This window comes from Myotis davidii, unplaced genomic scaffold (genome assembly GCF_000327345.1).
Source record: "Myotis davidii unplaced genomic scaffold, ASM32734v1 scaffold1494, whole genome shotgun sequence".
Lineage (NCBI taxonomy): Eukaryota > Metazoa > Chordata > Mammalia > Chiroptera > Vespertilionidae > Myotis > Myotis davidii.
In genome coordinates this window covers 4,466,360-4,484,288 of record NW_006286246.1, presented here as the reverse complement: position 1 = coordinate 4,484,288, position 17,929 = coordinate 4,466,360, and the positions used below count along the sequence as shown (strand labels likewise).

Here is a 17,929-nt window from a genome sequence, read left to right as displayed (position 1 = left end):
AGCTTGTCCGGAGCAAGTCCACATGTGGAATATTTCTCTAGTTTTGAAAACTTATAATAGAAGGAGGGGAAGCTACCAACACACGCTGCTTTGACTCATTTGCATGGGAAGGGCTCCCCTTCAAAGGGCTGGTCAGGAGAGAAAAAGGGTTTTAAGATCCAAACAGGTAAACGGGCAGGGTCCACGCTGGTAACTGGAGACAGCGACACCCTCCAGACCAGCTGCTGGCGCTGATACTCGCCTCACTGCTCCCGTAGGCATCGGGGCTCCACATGCAAGAGTGTGAGTGAGCCTGAGCCCTGCGGGCGGGGGCCGGGAGCCTTTCCAGAAGATGCCCCTCGGGGTGTCTGTTCTGCTTCCCGTCCTGTCCTGTCCTGTCCTGGGCTCTCAGAGCTCAGCAGGACGCAGAGAAGCCGGTATGCGCAGTGTCCTGTAGCCACGGAGGCGGGAAGCCTTCCTGAAAAGGGGTCTCAGGGTTTATCGACTGCGGGCCACAGAGAGCCAGCAGCTCAGAATCTGCTGGAGCCGGGCCTGGCCTGACCTCGGCCTTCCTCAGACTGGCTCTTCCTGCCCAGCCAGTGCCGCTCTGGGCAGCTGAGTAATGACCACGTGTCATCGGTGGGCTGCACGGCCCGGGCATGGGCTGCAGTGCTTTCTCTGTTCTCCTCCAGCGAAGGTGGCGGCACAGGAGGTGGGGGGTCCGTCTTCAGATTCTTCAGTGTCCCAATAGTTGAGATACTGTTGGGAACGCACTTGGAGGGAGAGAGCAGGCCCCAGTCCCCGGTCCTGAGATGCTTGGCTCCTGCTGTGGAGCTTGCTGACTGTGCTGCCCACAGGCTGGTGTCTGTGGCCCGGGCGCCTCTGGGAGCGTTCCCTTACCCATTCCCTCTCTCCCTCCTTTTGAAAATCGTTTAACCTTTACGGTAGGTGATAAAAATTGAAGAACTGGATTTTTCCATATTGTTGATAAAGGTTTTAACAGTAAAGGCTCTGCCTCCTTCACCAAGCTCACCTTCCTCCACATTCAAATGTCACAGTGCTGCATCTTCCCGTGTTCTGTCGGTTATCGTGGTGTCTCTGTAGCTTTAACATGCTTCCATCTGCCACGTTTCTGATACATATATGACCTTGAGGATATATTTCATGTGGTTATTATATTGCTAACAACACTGATATTCATCAACCTAAATACCTTGCACATTAAGGCACTAAAGTCACGATAAGGTGTCAGAAAAGGATAGTTTCTTATCAATGACTTCTGGTGTGAAAAGGTAGATATACGTATGTGTATATGTATGGAAACTGGAAGCCAGATATTAACCTCTGGAGACTAAGGATTATAAAGTATATTGCCAATAAATGATAAAAATATGAAACTTGACATCTTTATTGTGCTTTTCATTTTACCAGTATTTTCACCCATAATATTAGTAAAGATGGCTGAACAAATGACAATTCAATGTCTTTTTTGTAAATTGATAAAACAAATGGAGCTTCATAAGACTTTAGGATCTTTTCTCATGTTTATACTGTTTTCAATAAATCATATGCATTTCCGAGTCTAAAGGTTTTAACTCCTAATGATCAAAAAATACTTACTGTATATTATTTCTAGATGATAAACAAAATTTTATGCATGGCCTTAGGTAACTCCTACCCAGCAAGAAGGAAGTTAAGGATTAAAAGAAGTATTTAGTAACGTTAGAGATTTAGAAATCTGGAAAGGTGGTTCTTTTACTGGTCAGTGCTTTTGCATAAAGTTCGCTCTTTGCAAATGTGGACGTGTGAACCCCGCTAGCAAGGCGTCCTCATTGCCAGAGGCGCGTGGGGACTGATCTGTTTGCCCGGCTTTGACTCTTGACGGCGTGTTCCTAGGGCGGCATGTGTCCTGGTGGAGAACCCACTGAAGTGCAAAGCCCCGTCCAGGCCTGTGTGCGGTCCGCCCTCGCGGCTCTGTCTCCCCGGGTGTGACCGTGTGCTGAAACCCAGCAAACTGGGAAGGTACTCGCATCATGAGAGATTGCTGGTCCATCCCTGTGGATCGATAGGAAGGGGAAAGGTCTGGAGCCTTCGAAACGGTGTTCAGAGCGTGGACTTGAACTCAGGAGCACGGTCTCTGCGTCCCCACAGCCCCCACACTCCCGTTCCTCGGAAGCCTCGGCCCCAGAGGGTGCCCTGCATGTCCCCGAGTCCCGGCAATGCGGCCGGCTCTCCAGGCAGCAGGTCGCCCACGTGGCTCAGACACGGGGCTGTGGGCCAGAAGAAACGGCTCTCGCTATTTTGAGCATAAAACTAGATTTCCCAAATTACACTGTTGTAGCCTCGTTGGACCATTTGCCCCGTGACTGTCCCACGTGCTCTGAGGAGTCAGCCCGAACGCTGCCCGTTTGGTTCTGCGTCGATCATGATGGCCACGCCTCTGCTTCTTTCCCAGCAGGTCGACCGGCCCACAACAGCTTCTACGTCTACTGCAAGGGCCCCTGCCAGCGGGTGCAGCCCGGGAAGCTCCGGGTGCGGTGCGGCTCCTGCCAGCAAGCCACGCTCACCTTGGCCCAGGTAAGGACGGGCTGGCAGCGGCCGCCGGGCAAAGGGAACACACGGGTCAGAGTTGCCACTGGAGTCACCGTGTCTCTCACCAACGGCTTCCGTGTGGTTGTCATGTTAGTGGTGTCGGACGTTTCAGTCAGAGCTGCAGGACTCTGTCGGCTCAGGGAGCCGTGCCGGGGCCCATGTCTTCAGTGAGGACTGCTGACAGGAGAGGGACGGCCTCCCTCAGAGGGAGGGGAGACTGTGGGTGCCCGCTTCACCTTCCTATGGTGCTGGGAAGGGTACGCGTCCTGGATCTGTGTGTGGGTAGCAGGTTTGTGTATAGATGTCAACATCCAAGGGGCGTCTCCTGAAGATCGTGCGCTGAAGGATGCTGAGTGTGAGGGGCAGGTGTGAAGGGAAGCTGTGGCCGGGGGAACAGCGACCAGGTGCCTTTGGAACAGGGGCCCGCAGCCCAGCGTCTGCTGTGGCCTCGCTGGTCTGCACCGTCCACAGGCTGAGGACGTGTGTGCCGTGTTTACGTGGTTGGGAAACACCAGAGGAAGAAGAGTACCGTGTGAGCCGTGACCGTTAGGCGAAGCTTTCGCTCGGCACCCACGGTGAAGTCCTATTGGGGCGCGGCCGCACCCCTTCTGTGCAGGCGGCCGAGCCCTCCACAGACGGACTGGGACTCGGTGGCCCAAGAGCCCTGACATTTCCTCTCCGGCCCCCAGAGAAAAGGCTTTCGGAGCCGACGGAAACCTTGCACACAGCTAGTTGGTGGCGTGAGCGTGAGGCTGTGCAGGACTCACTGGGCTGAATGTGAGGTGGATGCGAATGTGTGAGGGTGGGGAGGCCGGGCAGCGCGTGGAGAGGGTACAGCTGGGGAGGCAGGAAAGGACGGAGCTGGGGCGACCAGGGGCCGACGTGTACACAGGTCCCTGTTACCACATCGGGCCCAGTGGTGGCGAGAGAGTTTAGCTTGTGCCCTGCAGGCCGCAGAGAGCTGGACAATGTGCTGCAGACACAGTGCTGCGTGAGATGATGTTAGAGCCACTTAGTGCCAAAACCCTCTGCCATCTGGATTGAGGTTGGTGGCAGATTGAAGGCAGAGAGGTTATTAATAAACCTTCACGGGGTGCTGAGGGCCTAGATCGGGATTGTGCCCGAGGAATAGAATAATGGGGTGTAGGGAGGCCCCAAAGGTGCTGGAGGAGGGCAGCAGGGACCTCGGCTCATGCTGGGGAAAACGGAGCGATTACGAACAGTGAGTTCAGTGTTTCGGTCCAATACATGTCAGCCTCACAGGAGGCCAGGTGCGAAGACTGGCCCCTGAGTGACCCAGGTCCGCCCTGACCCTGGAGCGGACCGTCCTCTGGCTGTCCCTGGAGAGAGCTTCTGTCTTAAAGCCCCACAGTGTTCTCCACCGGATGCCCCTCGCCTTCTCAGTGCGGCCACCAGCCCTGCTGGTCTGTCCGGCCCCGCCCCGCCCCACCCAGCCCCACCCCTGCACAGGGGCTGTGACTGTTACTCACCTCCCACTGTTCCCAGTAGAAAGAGCAGTAACCAATCATTACGGAACTCCAAGCCTAATCCTTTCCGTGGGTTATCTCCGTTAATTATGTGGAAACACTCTGAGGTAAGCGCTGTTAGCAAATCCATTTTAGATTGGGGAGGGAAGGAGGCTTAAGGAGATTAGGCAAACAAGCCCGCTAAGCGGTGGCCCGGGATTTGAGCCGCGGTGTGACCTCGCCTTGGAGGTGAAAGGTCCCCTCACCACACAGGTGGGTCTGTTACACGAGGCTCCCCTGCCGATGCCCCTGTGGCCACAGGTGGATGAAGGCTAAGTCAGGTGGGGCAGTCGGGCAGGGAGGCCAGGCCCATAAAGGAGTCAGCCGCCCGGGTGTCAGCAAGTGTGTGTGTGGCGGGGGGGCTCAGTGTGGCCAATCTTTAGTTAACAGGGAGAAACCATAAACATGCACTTTTCCTTGAAAAATACGCTCCATGGGGGAAATAGAAGCAAACACAAAGGAAAAGCACCCCCAGCATCTGCCTGAATGCCCCAAACCTGAGTGTAGGGGTCACGTATGCACGACTGTGGGCTGGGCCGGAGCAGCTCTCCATCACCGGGCGTCTCCGTGGGAGGCGGTGCAGGGGAAGCTCCCCCAGGGGCTCTCGAGCCGAAGGCCTGGGTTAGAGGCTCCTTCGTCACCCGCCCCCCCCCCCCCCCCCCTCCATCAGCTCAGGAACTCTGGGGCGGGGCCTGAGGGAGCAGGGTAGGGTTCTTACTTATTGTGACGATTAGTGGGAATATGAAAAGTACTGAGAATGCCAGGCTTTGGCTAATTCCTTCTAGAGAAGCAAAAGCACCCGCCCCCAGCCTTGTATTTTTCTCTCATTCTTATGACAGACCTGCACAGTGGCTCTTGTCACCCAGTGGTGTGAACAGAGAGGGTAAGTGACCACCGGAGCCCACGGTTGGCAGGCGTTGGCCCCAGAAGGGAGCGGTCCTGTGCGTGTCTCCCTGGAGCCCGCCTTCCCTAGCAAAGACCGGGCCTCGCAGATCTGCCGGTCAATGTCCCGTGATCCCACTAAAGCCTGTGGACTTAAGCGATCATTCAAAAAGTCCTCCTGGAAAGAATATGCTGAAGGAGTTTTAAAAGTGGCCGTCTTCAAGGACTCCTTCAGGACGGCTTAGCCCCGGTGCGCAGTGTGTCTGGGTGCGGCCTAGCTGGCCCTCAGCCAGGGCGCAGGCCCGGCGCTTCAACCTCTGTCAGTGACCACAAGTACACACTCCAAGGGGCCGCCAGATGCCGTCTCCAGGATCAGGCGACCAGCCAGGCTGAGGGTCTGCAGGCAGGTCCCGCGCGGCGACGATGGGCAGGTGCTGAGCCGGCCCTGAGGAAGGGGTCCTGTGTGGACAAGAGACGGTGCTCCGTCTCCTTTCCCAGGGATTTATAAAGATCTGCAACCACACGGTTCTCTCTGGTCAAGAAAAGGGAGAAAGAGGAAGGACCAGGTATAGCCGGCTGGTGTGAGGGCAGTGTGTGGTTGCCTGGGCTTCTTCCCGTTTGTTTCTCTGATGTGTCACGTTGTTGATGTGCGGTATTGTACCAGCCTCGCATCGCTGGAATAAATCCCACTTGATCGTGGTGTAGGATCTTTTTAACATACTGCTGGATGCGATTTGCTAATATTTTGTTGAGGATTTTAGCATCTGTGTTCATCAGGGATATTGGCCTGTAATTCTCTTTCTTTGTGTGTCTCTATCTGGTTTTGGGAATAGGGTGATGCTGGCTTCATAGAAAGAGCTTGGAAGTGTTCCTTCCTCTTGGATGTTCTGGAATAGTCTGAGGAGGATAGGTGTTAGTTCTCCTTTGAATGTCTGGTAAAACTCCCCTGTGAAGCCGTCTGGACCCAGGCTTTTGTTTGCTGGGAGTTTTCTGATTCCTGCTTCTATTTCATCAGTTGTATTGGCCTGTTCAGGTTTTCTGCTTCCTCCGGATTCATTTTTGGAGATGGTGTGTTTCTGGGCATTTGTCCATTTCATCCATATTGTCCAGCTTATTGGCCTGTAGTTGTGCATATCTGGACTTCTATAGGAGCTTTTCATACACAAGGAGAAACACTTGAACCTACTTAGCCACCTGGGCTATTTTTAAAAACCTAATCTTATGTTTCTGCTGGAGAAATAAGTCGGCAACAAGCCCCAGGCCTCTCCTGAGTCCTAACAGTGGCCCCCTCATTTTGTGGGGTGGTTTTGAACTTACCCATAATTCCAGCATTTCCTCACCACTCCTCACTATTTGAATACAATAGCAATGAGCTGCCTCTCACACATGATGCGTGAGGTGGACATGTCTACATGCCTCCGCTTAATAGAACATTGTCCAGGAAGATGAGTACCAATTTCCGTCGTGGCGTGAGGGGTGGCGAACCTGATGTCTGAAGTTTGGCCTGCCCTTGAGGAGACCTTGATCAGCTTGGTTTTCTTCTTTGTCCAGATCGAATTATCTTTTTTATTTCGTGCTCACCTTGACCAGGGTTTCCATTAATCAAAAGAGCCTTTAGAAAAATGAACACTCACTCGAAAATAGCGAACAACGGCTGATTGGAAAACCATGGCCGGCGTCCAATTCCCTCGCCCGTCCAAAGTCGCCCACTCGGGTCCGCACAGAAATGACCCGGCCTGAACATGAGGGGGCGCGTTGCCCGTGCACACGCGTGTCTGGTCATGCTCGGGAACGATAAAGTGGATGATGGAAAACATCTGCCGCCGCTGCTTTCCTCGCCAGTGTGGAAAAGCAAGAACCACTGGTCATACCCTCAGAGCCCTTTTATTTTTCATAACCCAGTAAAGTGGGCAGAAAAAGCAAGGTTTTCCAGGATCTGTAGACCATATGCTGCTTTTGGAAAATAATGAGAATGAAAGAAGGAATTCACATGGAAAACAGAAACAGTACCCAGAGACTTACAGATGCTGCCCTTCGCCCTTCCCCTGCATCTGCCAGCCCGAGAGCAGCATGTGGTCAGTGGGTCCCTTCTGCCGCCTGTCCTGTCGTGGGGGAGGAGCGAGTCCTGGTGAGGACGCAGGGTGGACAGTCAGACGAGGCTCTCAGCTCCGCTCTCCGACGCCCCGGCCCTGAGCCGTGCCAGCAGGAGACACGGGGATGGTGGTGACACAGTGTCCTGGCTGGTGGCGTCCCCGAGAAGCTCAGGCTGATGGGGGAGAGTCTGCCCTGGGGACCGTTCTAAGGGGGTCCCTCCCGCCGGCATCGCCCTCTCCTGCGTCTCAGGCCAGGTGCCCGCTGAGGCCACTGCTCACTCCTGCGTCTCAGGCCAGGTGCCCGCTGAGGCCACTGCTCACCGCCTGGTGGACAGCGCCTCCTGCGGGAAATAAAGCTTCCATGATAGGAAGAGGCGGGCTGGCTTTTCTAGCAGGACACGGGCTTTCAGTAAGCGAGGGTCTTCAGGGACGTGTGGCGACTTCGACTGATTGCGACAGTGACGGAGACAGGATGCACGTAGAAGGGAGACGGAAGGACACTCTGCACGCAGCATCCTGTTGGGATCCTGGGCTCAGAACCGCCTGGGACCAAAGACCCGGAGAGAGCGGCCGACAGGGCCGTGTCCTGTAGGCGCTTGAATTCTGGTTCTCGTGCTTATTAGCCATGTGACTGTCTCAATTTCTTTCTTTTGTGTTGTTAAAATATATTTTTATTGATTTCAAGGGGAAGGGAAGCAAAAGAAATTTCTTTAAAAAAAATACTTTTTCATATTGATTTCAGAGAGAGAGGGAGAGAGAGAGAGAAACAGAAACATCTATTTGAGAGAGTCATTGATCGCTGCCTCCTGCACACCCCACACTGGGGATCCAGCCCGCAACCCGAGCATGTGCCCTGACTGGGAATCGAGCCGTGACCTCCTGGCTCATGGGTTGACACTCAACCACTGAGCCACGCTGGCCAGGCAGTTTGTCTGAATTTCCTTGTCGTAAACCAGAAGTAAAGTTTCACCGACGTTACAGCAGAGATTCAAGGACTCCTTGACGCAGGCAGTGCGGTGCCTGGCACGTGAGGCACATTTGGAAGCTGGTAGGTCTCACTGCCTTTTGTCCAGGTGAAGAGTTTCCTACTCTCATGCACCGCCCTGACCTCTCACCTCTAGGGCTCTTCCTGGCTCAGCTACAAACTGGTCGTCCCTCAGCACAAACTCCAGGGAACCTACCTACCACCATTAACATCTTTCTACGTGCACTCAGTTTATTAGTTTTTTTAAAAAATTGAATTTATTGGGGTGACATTGGTTCACAGAACCATACAGGTTTCAAGTGTACAACTCAACAAAACATCACCTGCACACGTATTGTGTGCCCATCTCCCCAAGCAAAGCCTCTTTCTGTCCCCACACCCCCCTTTGCCCACCCACACCTACCCTCCCCACCCTCCCCTCGGGCTGTGCCCACTGCGGCCTGTGTCTGTGTTACAGAGAGATGGCTGCCCCAGGCACGGGGGTGATTCCCCACTGCCATCACTATAGTCACTTTATCTGAAAAAGAGCTTTATCTTGGCCACTGTAATGAAACTGCCTCGGAACAGCATTAAAGCTGAAAGGGTCCCGATGAGAAATGGTGCGAGAGAGAGAGGAGGATGGAACGTGCCTGGCGTGGTGGATTTTAGTTAAAATTGGGTTATAGATTAGGGACAATTTATGGGAGGAAAGGTATTAAGAAATGTAGCCTCAATGTATAATCATCCCTAAACTTAATATCTGTTAGAGATTACTTGTTGATCAGGAGTCTACTTGCTTCTCTTACGACCAAACCTACTCTCACATCTGCAACGCAGGCCTGACCCGGAGCTGCGCGCCCTGAGCACGAGTCTGCCTCCTTCTTTCTGTTCAGCGATCAGGCCGCCGGGCACTCCTGAGTGTGTGGGGCTCAGTGGGAGAGCCGCCGCGCGTTGTCTAATGCGGTGACGTGTCTCCCTCCAGAGGCCCCGGTGTCCCCGCGGCCAGGGTGTCGCTGGACCTGCGATGTGTTGGTTTGTGTTCCGTGCTGGGCCGCGGAGCCGGCAGTGTGCGCCTTCACCTCCCTCCTCCTCGGGGAGAGAGGAGCCGCTCACTGCGGCCTCTCCTGAGACCCCGGGCGCCAGCTTTCCATCTTCGTCAGAAAGTCCTCTTCTTGAACAGGCCTTTGCGTATGTTTTTATGAATGTGACCAGCGCCTCAGCACTTCCACATTCGGGGTTATACTGGTTTCTTTTCGGTCTTTATTTTAGTGATTTTGTTTCTCCAGAAATGTTTTAAAATTTTTCCAACCGTTTCCTCTACTAGAGATTTCCCAAAAGCTGTTTTTATAACCAGTTACAAGTCTGCGGCATCTCATGATGCTCACAGGTGTCAGTGTGGGCTGGGCAGTGCTGTGTCCCCAGAGCCTCTGAGATGCCCCCCCGCCCCCCCCCACTTTCCTGCTGCAGCTGGAGGGATGGGGCAGACAGGGAAAGGCAGGCGTCTCTGCACCCAGGACTGAGGGCAGGGGAGGGGTCCTAGGAGCTCGAGTCCAGAGGACTTGGCTGCACAGCTTATAATCAGATCAATCAAGTGCATCCTGAACGGATCAAGATGTAAGTTACCTGGCTTTTCGCTCACTCGGTGACTCGGCTTTGGTGAATGATTTTCAGCTGACGTCTCCAGCCCCCGCTCCCACACATGGCCGCAGCCCCGCAGGGGTGGCAGACTGCTGGTGAAGCCACCCACTTCCAGCAGAGCTCCGGGTCACGCGGCCCTGGCAGATCCCCCAGGGTTTTAGCTGAGGTTCTGGGGGGAGGAGAGCTACAGCCAGGTGGAGGTGAGAAGCAGCCACACTTGTTTTGTTTATTCGAAAAAGGAAATGATAATTTACATATCATTGTTCCTAACTTGGCCGTGGAGCCACCAGTCATTACCAAGGAAGTTTAAAAGGCTCGAGTTTTCCAGCAGCAACAGGAGAGCCACCACGGACCAGACCCGCGGTCATTTTGCTGGTTTGACCCACTGCTTCTCCGTTAATAAGGAGAGAGGCTGAGGCGGACGTTGGGGGGCAGAGACCAGTGGCTGCTCTCCTGTGAGTGCACTGCTGTGCGATCATCTTCATCGTTTTCATGCCTGAGTCTAAGTGACGCCATCACAGATCCTGCTGTCTCCCTGTGGCAGCCCTGGGGACGCGGCCGGCCTGGCCCTTGTTTTTGTGCGGGAAACGCCGCCGTTATGTCAGCCTTTGGACGCATACGTGGGGCTCCCTGGTTTTGTGTGGGATGAACGTGATAAATTATTACTTGGCCACTTAGACGCTTTATCAAGGATCGTGGAAAGAAAACACAGACCCTAGGGCACTGGGTTAATTTATTTGTCTTTTGCTTAAGAAGCGAATGCCCCGAACGCCTCCCTGGGGACAGATGAATAGAGCGTAGTAGCCCCGCCTCCCTCCGCGCGGAGCCTTCATCAATGCTTTACAAACAACAGGTGTGCTGCCTGCGGCCGGACAGCATGGGTGCGGGGCACGGGGAGACCCCACTGCGGTGTGTGTAGTTGTTTCACAGAAAGTCTGGTGCTTAAACTCGTATCTTCCACTGGGGAACTCACGCTCCCCGCGCTGATGCACCACTGAGGCCGGGGGGAATGGAGAGGTTCGCCAGCGCCACCTGGTCCACAGAGAGAAAGGGGCTGAGCGCAGAATTAAATACGGGGCCCACGTTCCAACCCCGTGGGCAGCCCCACGCTGAGTTTCACTCACTGTCCTACTAGGGAGGGGGAGGTGGAGGGGCAGGGCTTAGACACTGCTCTACTGCTTTTCCTGCAGAATCACATGGACTAGACTCCCTTTTCCCAAGTCAGTTGGGGACCCAGGAACTGGCTGGGAAAGGAACGTAGTGACAGGAAATAGAAGGTCTCGGGGAACCTGAAAAACAGGGAATCGAGACAATTAGGGGAGGCCCTCACGGATTCTGACTGTTTGGTTTTTTTTTTTAAGTTTATGGAATTTGTTTTCTCTGGTTGTGAATTAACTCTTTTTAAAAAAATATATTTTATTGATTTTTTACAGAGAGGAAGGGAGAGGAATAGAGAGTTAGAAACATCGATGAGGGACAAACATCCATCAGCTGCCTCCTGCACACTCCCCACTGGGGATGTGCCCACAACCAAGGTACATGCCCTTGACCGGAATCGAACCTGGAACCTTTCAGTCCTCAGGCCGACGCTCTATCCACTGAGCCAAACCGGTTAGGGCCTGTTTTTTAAGGGACTAGTTAGCGCCACAGTTTGTTGAGGGCATAGCACTGACAGCATGGAGGTCATGGTGTCTCCGAGCACTGGTGACCTGTGTCACTGCTGGGATGACGAGGCCACGGTCCTCCCAGCTCATCTCAAAGGACTCCGTTTCTGGGTGGTGTCCGAATGGCCTGAGTTTTCTTTGTCTTAAATCTTCGGTCGTACCGTGGGGATTTCACATTAACTTGTAATAGGCGTACACGGCCCCCCCGCCTGGGAAATGACCCGCAATTACAGTGACCGCACACGGCCGCCCGGTAAGTCAGCAGCCGCATCGCCGGGACAGATGAGCCTTTCCTCTGTAAGGTGCTAACGACAACTGTCATCGCTCTTCAGGGCCAGCCAGGACAGCCGATTTAGAGTAGCTGAGGTAGAGGGTCGTGTCACCTGTGATGTCACCTGTAAGTCCTGCGATGGGGCTCTAAAGCTAAGGTTCTAAACTTTGCATCAGGGGATATAGGAAAGATTGTGTACACATGTGACATGACGCACATACATACATGTGCACATGTGTATACATATATATCCGCAAAGTCAGTGGAGTATGACCAAAATCTAAGAGGCTCCGCTGGGGTACCCCTCTACAACCCCGTCACTATTTATACCTGAGAAGATGCCGAGGTTCCTAGAGATCAGAATTAGCAAAGAGATCACAGGAGGTGGGGGGAAACTTGAACCCACATAGTCTGAAAAACCTCAACATGTCCCCACTCCTCCCTCGCCTCCCCTCTTCACAGAGAGCCTTGTCTGTAGCGGGCACATCATGATATTTTTAAAAAATATTTTAAAACATTTTATTGATTTTTTACAGAGAGGAAGAGAGAGGGATAGAGTTAGAAACATCGATGAGAGAGAAACATCGATCAGCTGCCTCCTGCATACCCTCTACTGAGGATGTGCCCACAACCAAGGTACATGCCCTTGACCGGAATCCTACCTGGGACCCCTCAGTCCGCAGGCCGACGCTCTATCCACTGAGCCACTCCGGTCAGGGCCACATCATGATTTTACCACCACTTGCTCTGCGGGTTCCCGAGGCATTTAGATGGTAAAGCGGGCAGAGTCCCGGCTGCTCTCTTCTTCTGGGACGCCCTCCTGTCTTCTCTGGTTTATAGTCCGGAGGCCCCTGTGTGGAGGTGAGGACGCCGGACTCGTGCTGTGCTCACTGTCCTGTTTCAGATGTCCCAGCGTCTGTGACCTTCCATCTCGGGGGTCGGTAATGAGCCGAAAGTGAGCTGGAACGCGGGTCCGAGAGCCCGAGCCGCTGTCATGGAGGCCGCGCTGTTACTCCCTCGCCTTCCCGCCACGAAAAGGACTTTCTGTCCCTGTGATGACGGACGGGGACCGGGCGCTCGACACTGTCTCCTGAGGGCTTGCCCTTCCTCCTGGTTTCCTCGTCAGCGAATGGCTTCACAAGGATTTCACGGCGTTCGCTTTAATTAGGAGCAGCATGCGCAGCCAGAGGATTTGTTCCTTTTATTTGGAAAATTATGATTTTGAAGGAGAGTGGGAAGGAGAGTGAGTTTGTACAAACGCTGGTTTCTATATTTGCTTCTGTCCTGTCATTTATTGGAGAAACCCCTGCAAATTTATCGGTTACAATTTGAAATTTAGTGAACATTTGCTTTGAAATGTCTGTGTATTGTATTGAACTTTGGAAATTCCAGTGAGTTTAGGAAAAAATCTATAAGATTGGAGAATGGTGTGTGCTTTAGGTGAATGATGTGCTAAGTAATATCACAAATCTGGGAAAATGCCAGTGTATATGTTCAGAAAAGCAGAGGCCAACCCAGATTTCAGAGCAGCGCCACTCTGCGTTGTCAGAGGAGGCGTTACTGCGGTTTGTCGAACAGAAGACCGAGGTGGGCAGCACGTCCTTTTGTTTATTACAGTTTGATGTATAACAATTTTGAAATAAATGCCTCATCTCGGAGCCTGAAATTGGGGCTGTTACAAAGTGGGGAAAATTGGTTTCTTGTACATTTCTCAAAGATCTGCAGGCTAGTACCTCTTAATACTGCCCATTCTACCTGAAACATGCCAATTTCTGAAATCTTTTATTTTTTTTATTGCTTTCAGGGAGGAAAGGAGAGGGAGAGAGAGATGGAAGCATCAATGATGAGAGAGAATCATGGATCGGCTGCCTCCTGCACACCCCACACTGGGGATCCAGCCGGCAGCCTGGGCCTGTCCCCTGTCCGGGAATCGAACCGCGACCTCCTGGTTCATAGGTCCACCCTCCACCAGAGCCATGCCGGCCGGGCTGATTTCTGAAACCCGGAGGCACCTGTGTGATGTGCGCCTTTAGCTTCAGTAGGGGGTCGGGAAGGGAGGAGATCGGAGGAGGGCAGTGGGCGATGGGGCGAGTTTTGGCAGAGCCAGTGTGGAGGCGACAGGGTAGGCATTGGTTACGTCATCCGATGATGAGCTCTTGGGAACGCTCCTGTTATGTAGTCCATCTGTTTCTGTTTGTCAAATGTCTGGCTGATGGCTTGAAGGGACAACTGTGCTCTCTGGGATGCCCGGCTCATGGGCAGGAAGGCCCACAGGGCGTGCTCTGCGATGTGCAGCCAGGTGTGGAGAAAGGAGCCCGATGGTCATGTCATCCCCGGGCATCTAAACCCCCGCGCCCTCTGGCTGTGGCGAGCTAGTCTGTGTGGGGGCGGTTCAGATGTTAGAGGATCCACCGTTAGTTTAGCCCCAGAGGCCTGCAGTTGGTGTTTCTGAACTTGGAGGACACACACACTGACTTTGTGGAGATTTGCTTGTCAAACAGCAAATTGGATAAGGACGGGTTTGCTGTGAGTGGGACCAGTTGCGTGTGAAATGAACAAGGACGAAGAACAAGGTGTGAACACCTGGCCAGAGCCGAGAAGCAAGAAGCTGCCTCGGTCAGGCGGCGGGATGGTCAGCAGCCCGATGGTGCGCCCGAGCCGACGGTGCACTGGGGAGGGAGGCAGCTGCCGGCCTGTGCCCTCCGACACCTGCCCGCACCACGGCTCACTATGGGGAGAGCTGCACGTCCCCCCAGAGTGAAGCATCTACAAAGAGGTCAGTGCAGGTGACGTGAGAGAACCGGGAGTCGTGGATTTTACACACCAAGTGGCATTTGCGTGCACTCCGGTGGGTGTGCTGGGCGGAGGGCCCGGACCTGGACCGCCCGCGCCTGGGGCCGTGTCGTTCTGTGAGCTGTGGGGGGTGCGCGTGTGAAGCAGCAGTAAATGCAGTGAACGTGTTCCTCAGAATGAAAGCACTGCTTTGGCAGCAGTCACCTTTCTCAGGAGTCTTTTAAATCATGTGACTTCACACTCCCCCTGGTACACTCATGCAAAGTGCAGGGGAATGGCTGTAATTTGTGTGTCTGGTTATTGCTGGTGTATTTTATTACCACTGTCCTCTCCCTCTGGAGCGCTTGCTGGACATGGAGCGCAGTCGTGGGTCCCGTGAGGGCGGCCCTGGTATTGACCACCAGATTGTGAGGACCGCGCATCGCACAGAAACATGGCGAGGCCCGATCCGCATGCACTGAAGCTCATGACCTGGTGTATTTCCAGTGTTGAGCACCATGGACCGTCTCACAGGTCCAGAACGGTGATGAGAACAGCTGATGCTGGTGAGATTAACTAACACCCATTGGGCGCCCATCCTCCTCGCCAAGCTCAGAAACCTCGACTTCTCTTTGCAGCACCAAGAGCGAGTGAGTGAGCAGCGCGGAGTCCGCCAGCCTCTGAGCCACGGGCCAGGCCAGTTCCCCGTCGGCCTCATTGAACTCTGCCCAGCGCCGGCCCGCACACCCGGAGGGCGGCTGCTTGGTCAGCGTTCTGTTAGCACCTCCGCGTCCCCCTCGGAGGAGGTGCTTGGTCCCTGTTTTAAAGAGCCCCTTCCATTACTTTCTCACACGTTATGCTGACGCTGGGGAAGGATTTCTCAGCTGCTGGAGTTAGCTTGGCAAGGTAGTGAGAGGAACTGTGTCCTCCTACTGGAGCCTGAGGCCCATGGGGCAGAGCTGCCCCCATTACAGCTGTCCCCCTGCCCCCGACACCGCCAACCACCCAGGCACCGGTCAGTGTTCACCGATGGCCGCGGAGCCCTTCACGTAGCCAGGAGGAGCTCCGCCTGGTTAGAGGGTTTGCCTTCTTGCAATCCACGCGGTTTTTGCCGAGCTGGCCACTCCTCGCCAGGTATTAGCAGCCCTCCCGAAGGTGGGGCCCTGACGCCTGGGCTCCTAGAGACCCTCTTCCTAACCAGGAATGACAGCTGGCTCCTCCTACGCGCCCAGCACTGGGGGTCACGCATTCGGTCAGTGACACTCCAGGTTCCGCACATCTTCCCAAGGTGGTCGCCTCTCTGCCCTCCGTGACGGATGGACATGGAGCACAGTCGTGGTCCCGTGAGGGCGGCCCTGGTATTGACCACCTGAGAGGAAGCGGTTCCACCCTGTGCAGCGTAGACTCAGTTCAGAGTGATTCGTCTAAACGCCCAGGAGGCGCCCCCAGCCCTCGGCCACGCTGCCGGCTCCGGGAGGACCACACGTCCGGCATCCGGGTTCCACCTGCTCTCCTCCTCCACTTGGTAAGGTCTGCACCCTTCTTCTCGTTCAGTTCTGAAGCCTCTTTCGAGCCAGCACAGCGGGAGGCAGGGCCTCTGGCTTACATTTGGCCATTTACCGGGCGAGGCCCCGCCCCCAAGGGCTGCTGTCTGTGCTCAGAAAGTTGCAAGAACGTTTTTGCTTCTGCCGGTCAGACGGGCACTTCTCCTGTTCATGTTCAGACGGTCTTCTCCGCTTTTCTGTGGAACTGGTGGGCTTCGCTGCGGCTACTCTCCCGTCGGGTTTCGCACCCTCAGCAAAATGTATTTCAGGCTTCTCCGGCTGCCGTGTATGGTCCGCTCCTTGTCCTTGCTGAGTAGCACCCCACTCTGGGGCCGGGCTGCTCCAGCTGGACTGTCACGGATACAGCTGCTGTAAGCACTTTTCTATCGGGGGTCTGGGACAGAGGCTGCTGCTTCTCTGGAGTAAGTACCTGCCGTGGGGTTGCTGGTCACGGGGGAGCCGTGCATTCAGTTCGGTCAGAAAGGCCACGTGCCTGTGAGAGGCTGGGCTGGTGGCCGCCCCGCAGACCGTGGGAGAGGCCGTGGCTCACAGCCTCCACGCCGTCACGGTCGTTCCGGTGGCTGTGCAGCGGCTCACGAGGACTTACCTGGTGACGTAAGTGCCACTCACCTTTTCACGTGCTCATTGGTGACACACCTTTTTTCTTTTGTGACATCTCTGCTCCTATATTCTGCTCACTTTTCAGTCAGGTTCATGAGAAAGACGCATACCTTTCCCGAATCTCTGGTATATACAGGGTTACCCCAAGAAATGCACGTACACCTTAATAGCTGAGAGCTCCATGTGTAATAAACACTGCCTTTATAATTGTTCCAAGTGCGTGCATACATTTGGGGGGCACCCTATCTATTAAAATGCATGTTTTGCCGCATAGATGCTTTGTGACTATTTCCTGACATCCCGTACGTTATTAATCCGCTTTCTCAGTATCTCCTGGTGAACTTTTAAATTTTAAATGTATTGCTCTTTAATGGTTATTGCTGGAGTCTTCCAAAGAGAGGGCACCTTTACATGCTCCCACGTCACAAATGATCCTCCTATGTTTCCCTCTGGACGCGTGACAGGGGGTCTTTTGCATTTGGAACAGGATCCGGCTCCTGTGAACTTTGTGATGGTGTCGGTGGGAGTGTCTGTGTGGATGTGCCACCATTCCTTCCTCCCTCAGACCACGCTGTGCGTTGGCGTCAGTGCCCATGCGTGTGCAGGTCCGTTGGCGCTCTCGGGGCAGCCTATGTGTACGGACGCAGTAGGGATAGCATCCCTGTGACGGCCTCGCTAACTTTGACCTGGCGCCTTCGGTAGACTTCCCGGGACCTTGGTCATGAAGATCTAGAATCTCCGGAGCGGCACATATCGCACAGAGAATGCTTAGTTTCTAATGTCACGTGTCAAAGCTAATGTCACTATTTTCAGTGGGACTGCCTCACCCGTGTTTGGGTGAAGTTGGCAGAACACTCCAGAAGGCTTCGGGGCTTTCTGACGGTCGCAAACCCCGCGGCCCTTTCGGCTAGACTTCCTTACAGCAAACATTTCCATGTAAGAGCAGTTTCCGCATTTTAAATGGCAGCACTTGGTAAGGTGTCTTTTGTTGTGAACAGGACTGCAGAGCGTGCCCACTCTACAGCGAGCGAGGTCAAAGGCCGGCCACTCAAAACACTTTTTCTGATAAATGCTAATTGGCAGGTTCCCTCTGGCCATTGTAAGATACCAACGGTTCTATTTCTGCTTGATTTGACCTCGCATTTCAACGACCCGCATTTCATACTCCAGCAAACGTGTCCTCGGTTTCTACACGGGCAGCTTGTCACCCGCGCATGACTTATTCATCTTTAAATGCCCTTCGCATAAATCACCCTGCCCTCGTTTTCATCTGTCTCCCACGCGTCTTAAATGTTAGTCTACCCCGGGCAGGGCTGCTCTTCCGGACCCTGCGCCGCGTTAATTAGGACGGAGGCGCCGCTGCCCAGGGCATGCAGGGGAAGC

The 17,929-nt window shown here is 54.2% G+C and overlaps 1 protein-coding gene across 1 annotated transcript in view; it reads left to right on the top strand.

Moving 5' to 3' along the window:
- Nucleotides 1-17,929, top strand: part of PARK2 (parkin RBR E3 ubiquitin protein ligase) — a 394,517-nt gene that overhangs the window by 98,857 nt on the left and 277,731 nt on the right. Inside the window, exon 4 of the mRNA XM_006757721.2 lies at nucleotides 2,435-2,556. Within this exon, the coding sequence (XP_006757784.1) occupies nucleotides 2,435-2,556 (122 nt within the window). The remainder of the gene's footprint in view (nucleotides 1-2,434; nucleotides 2,557-17,929) is intronic.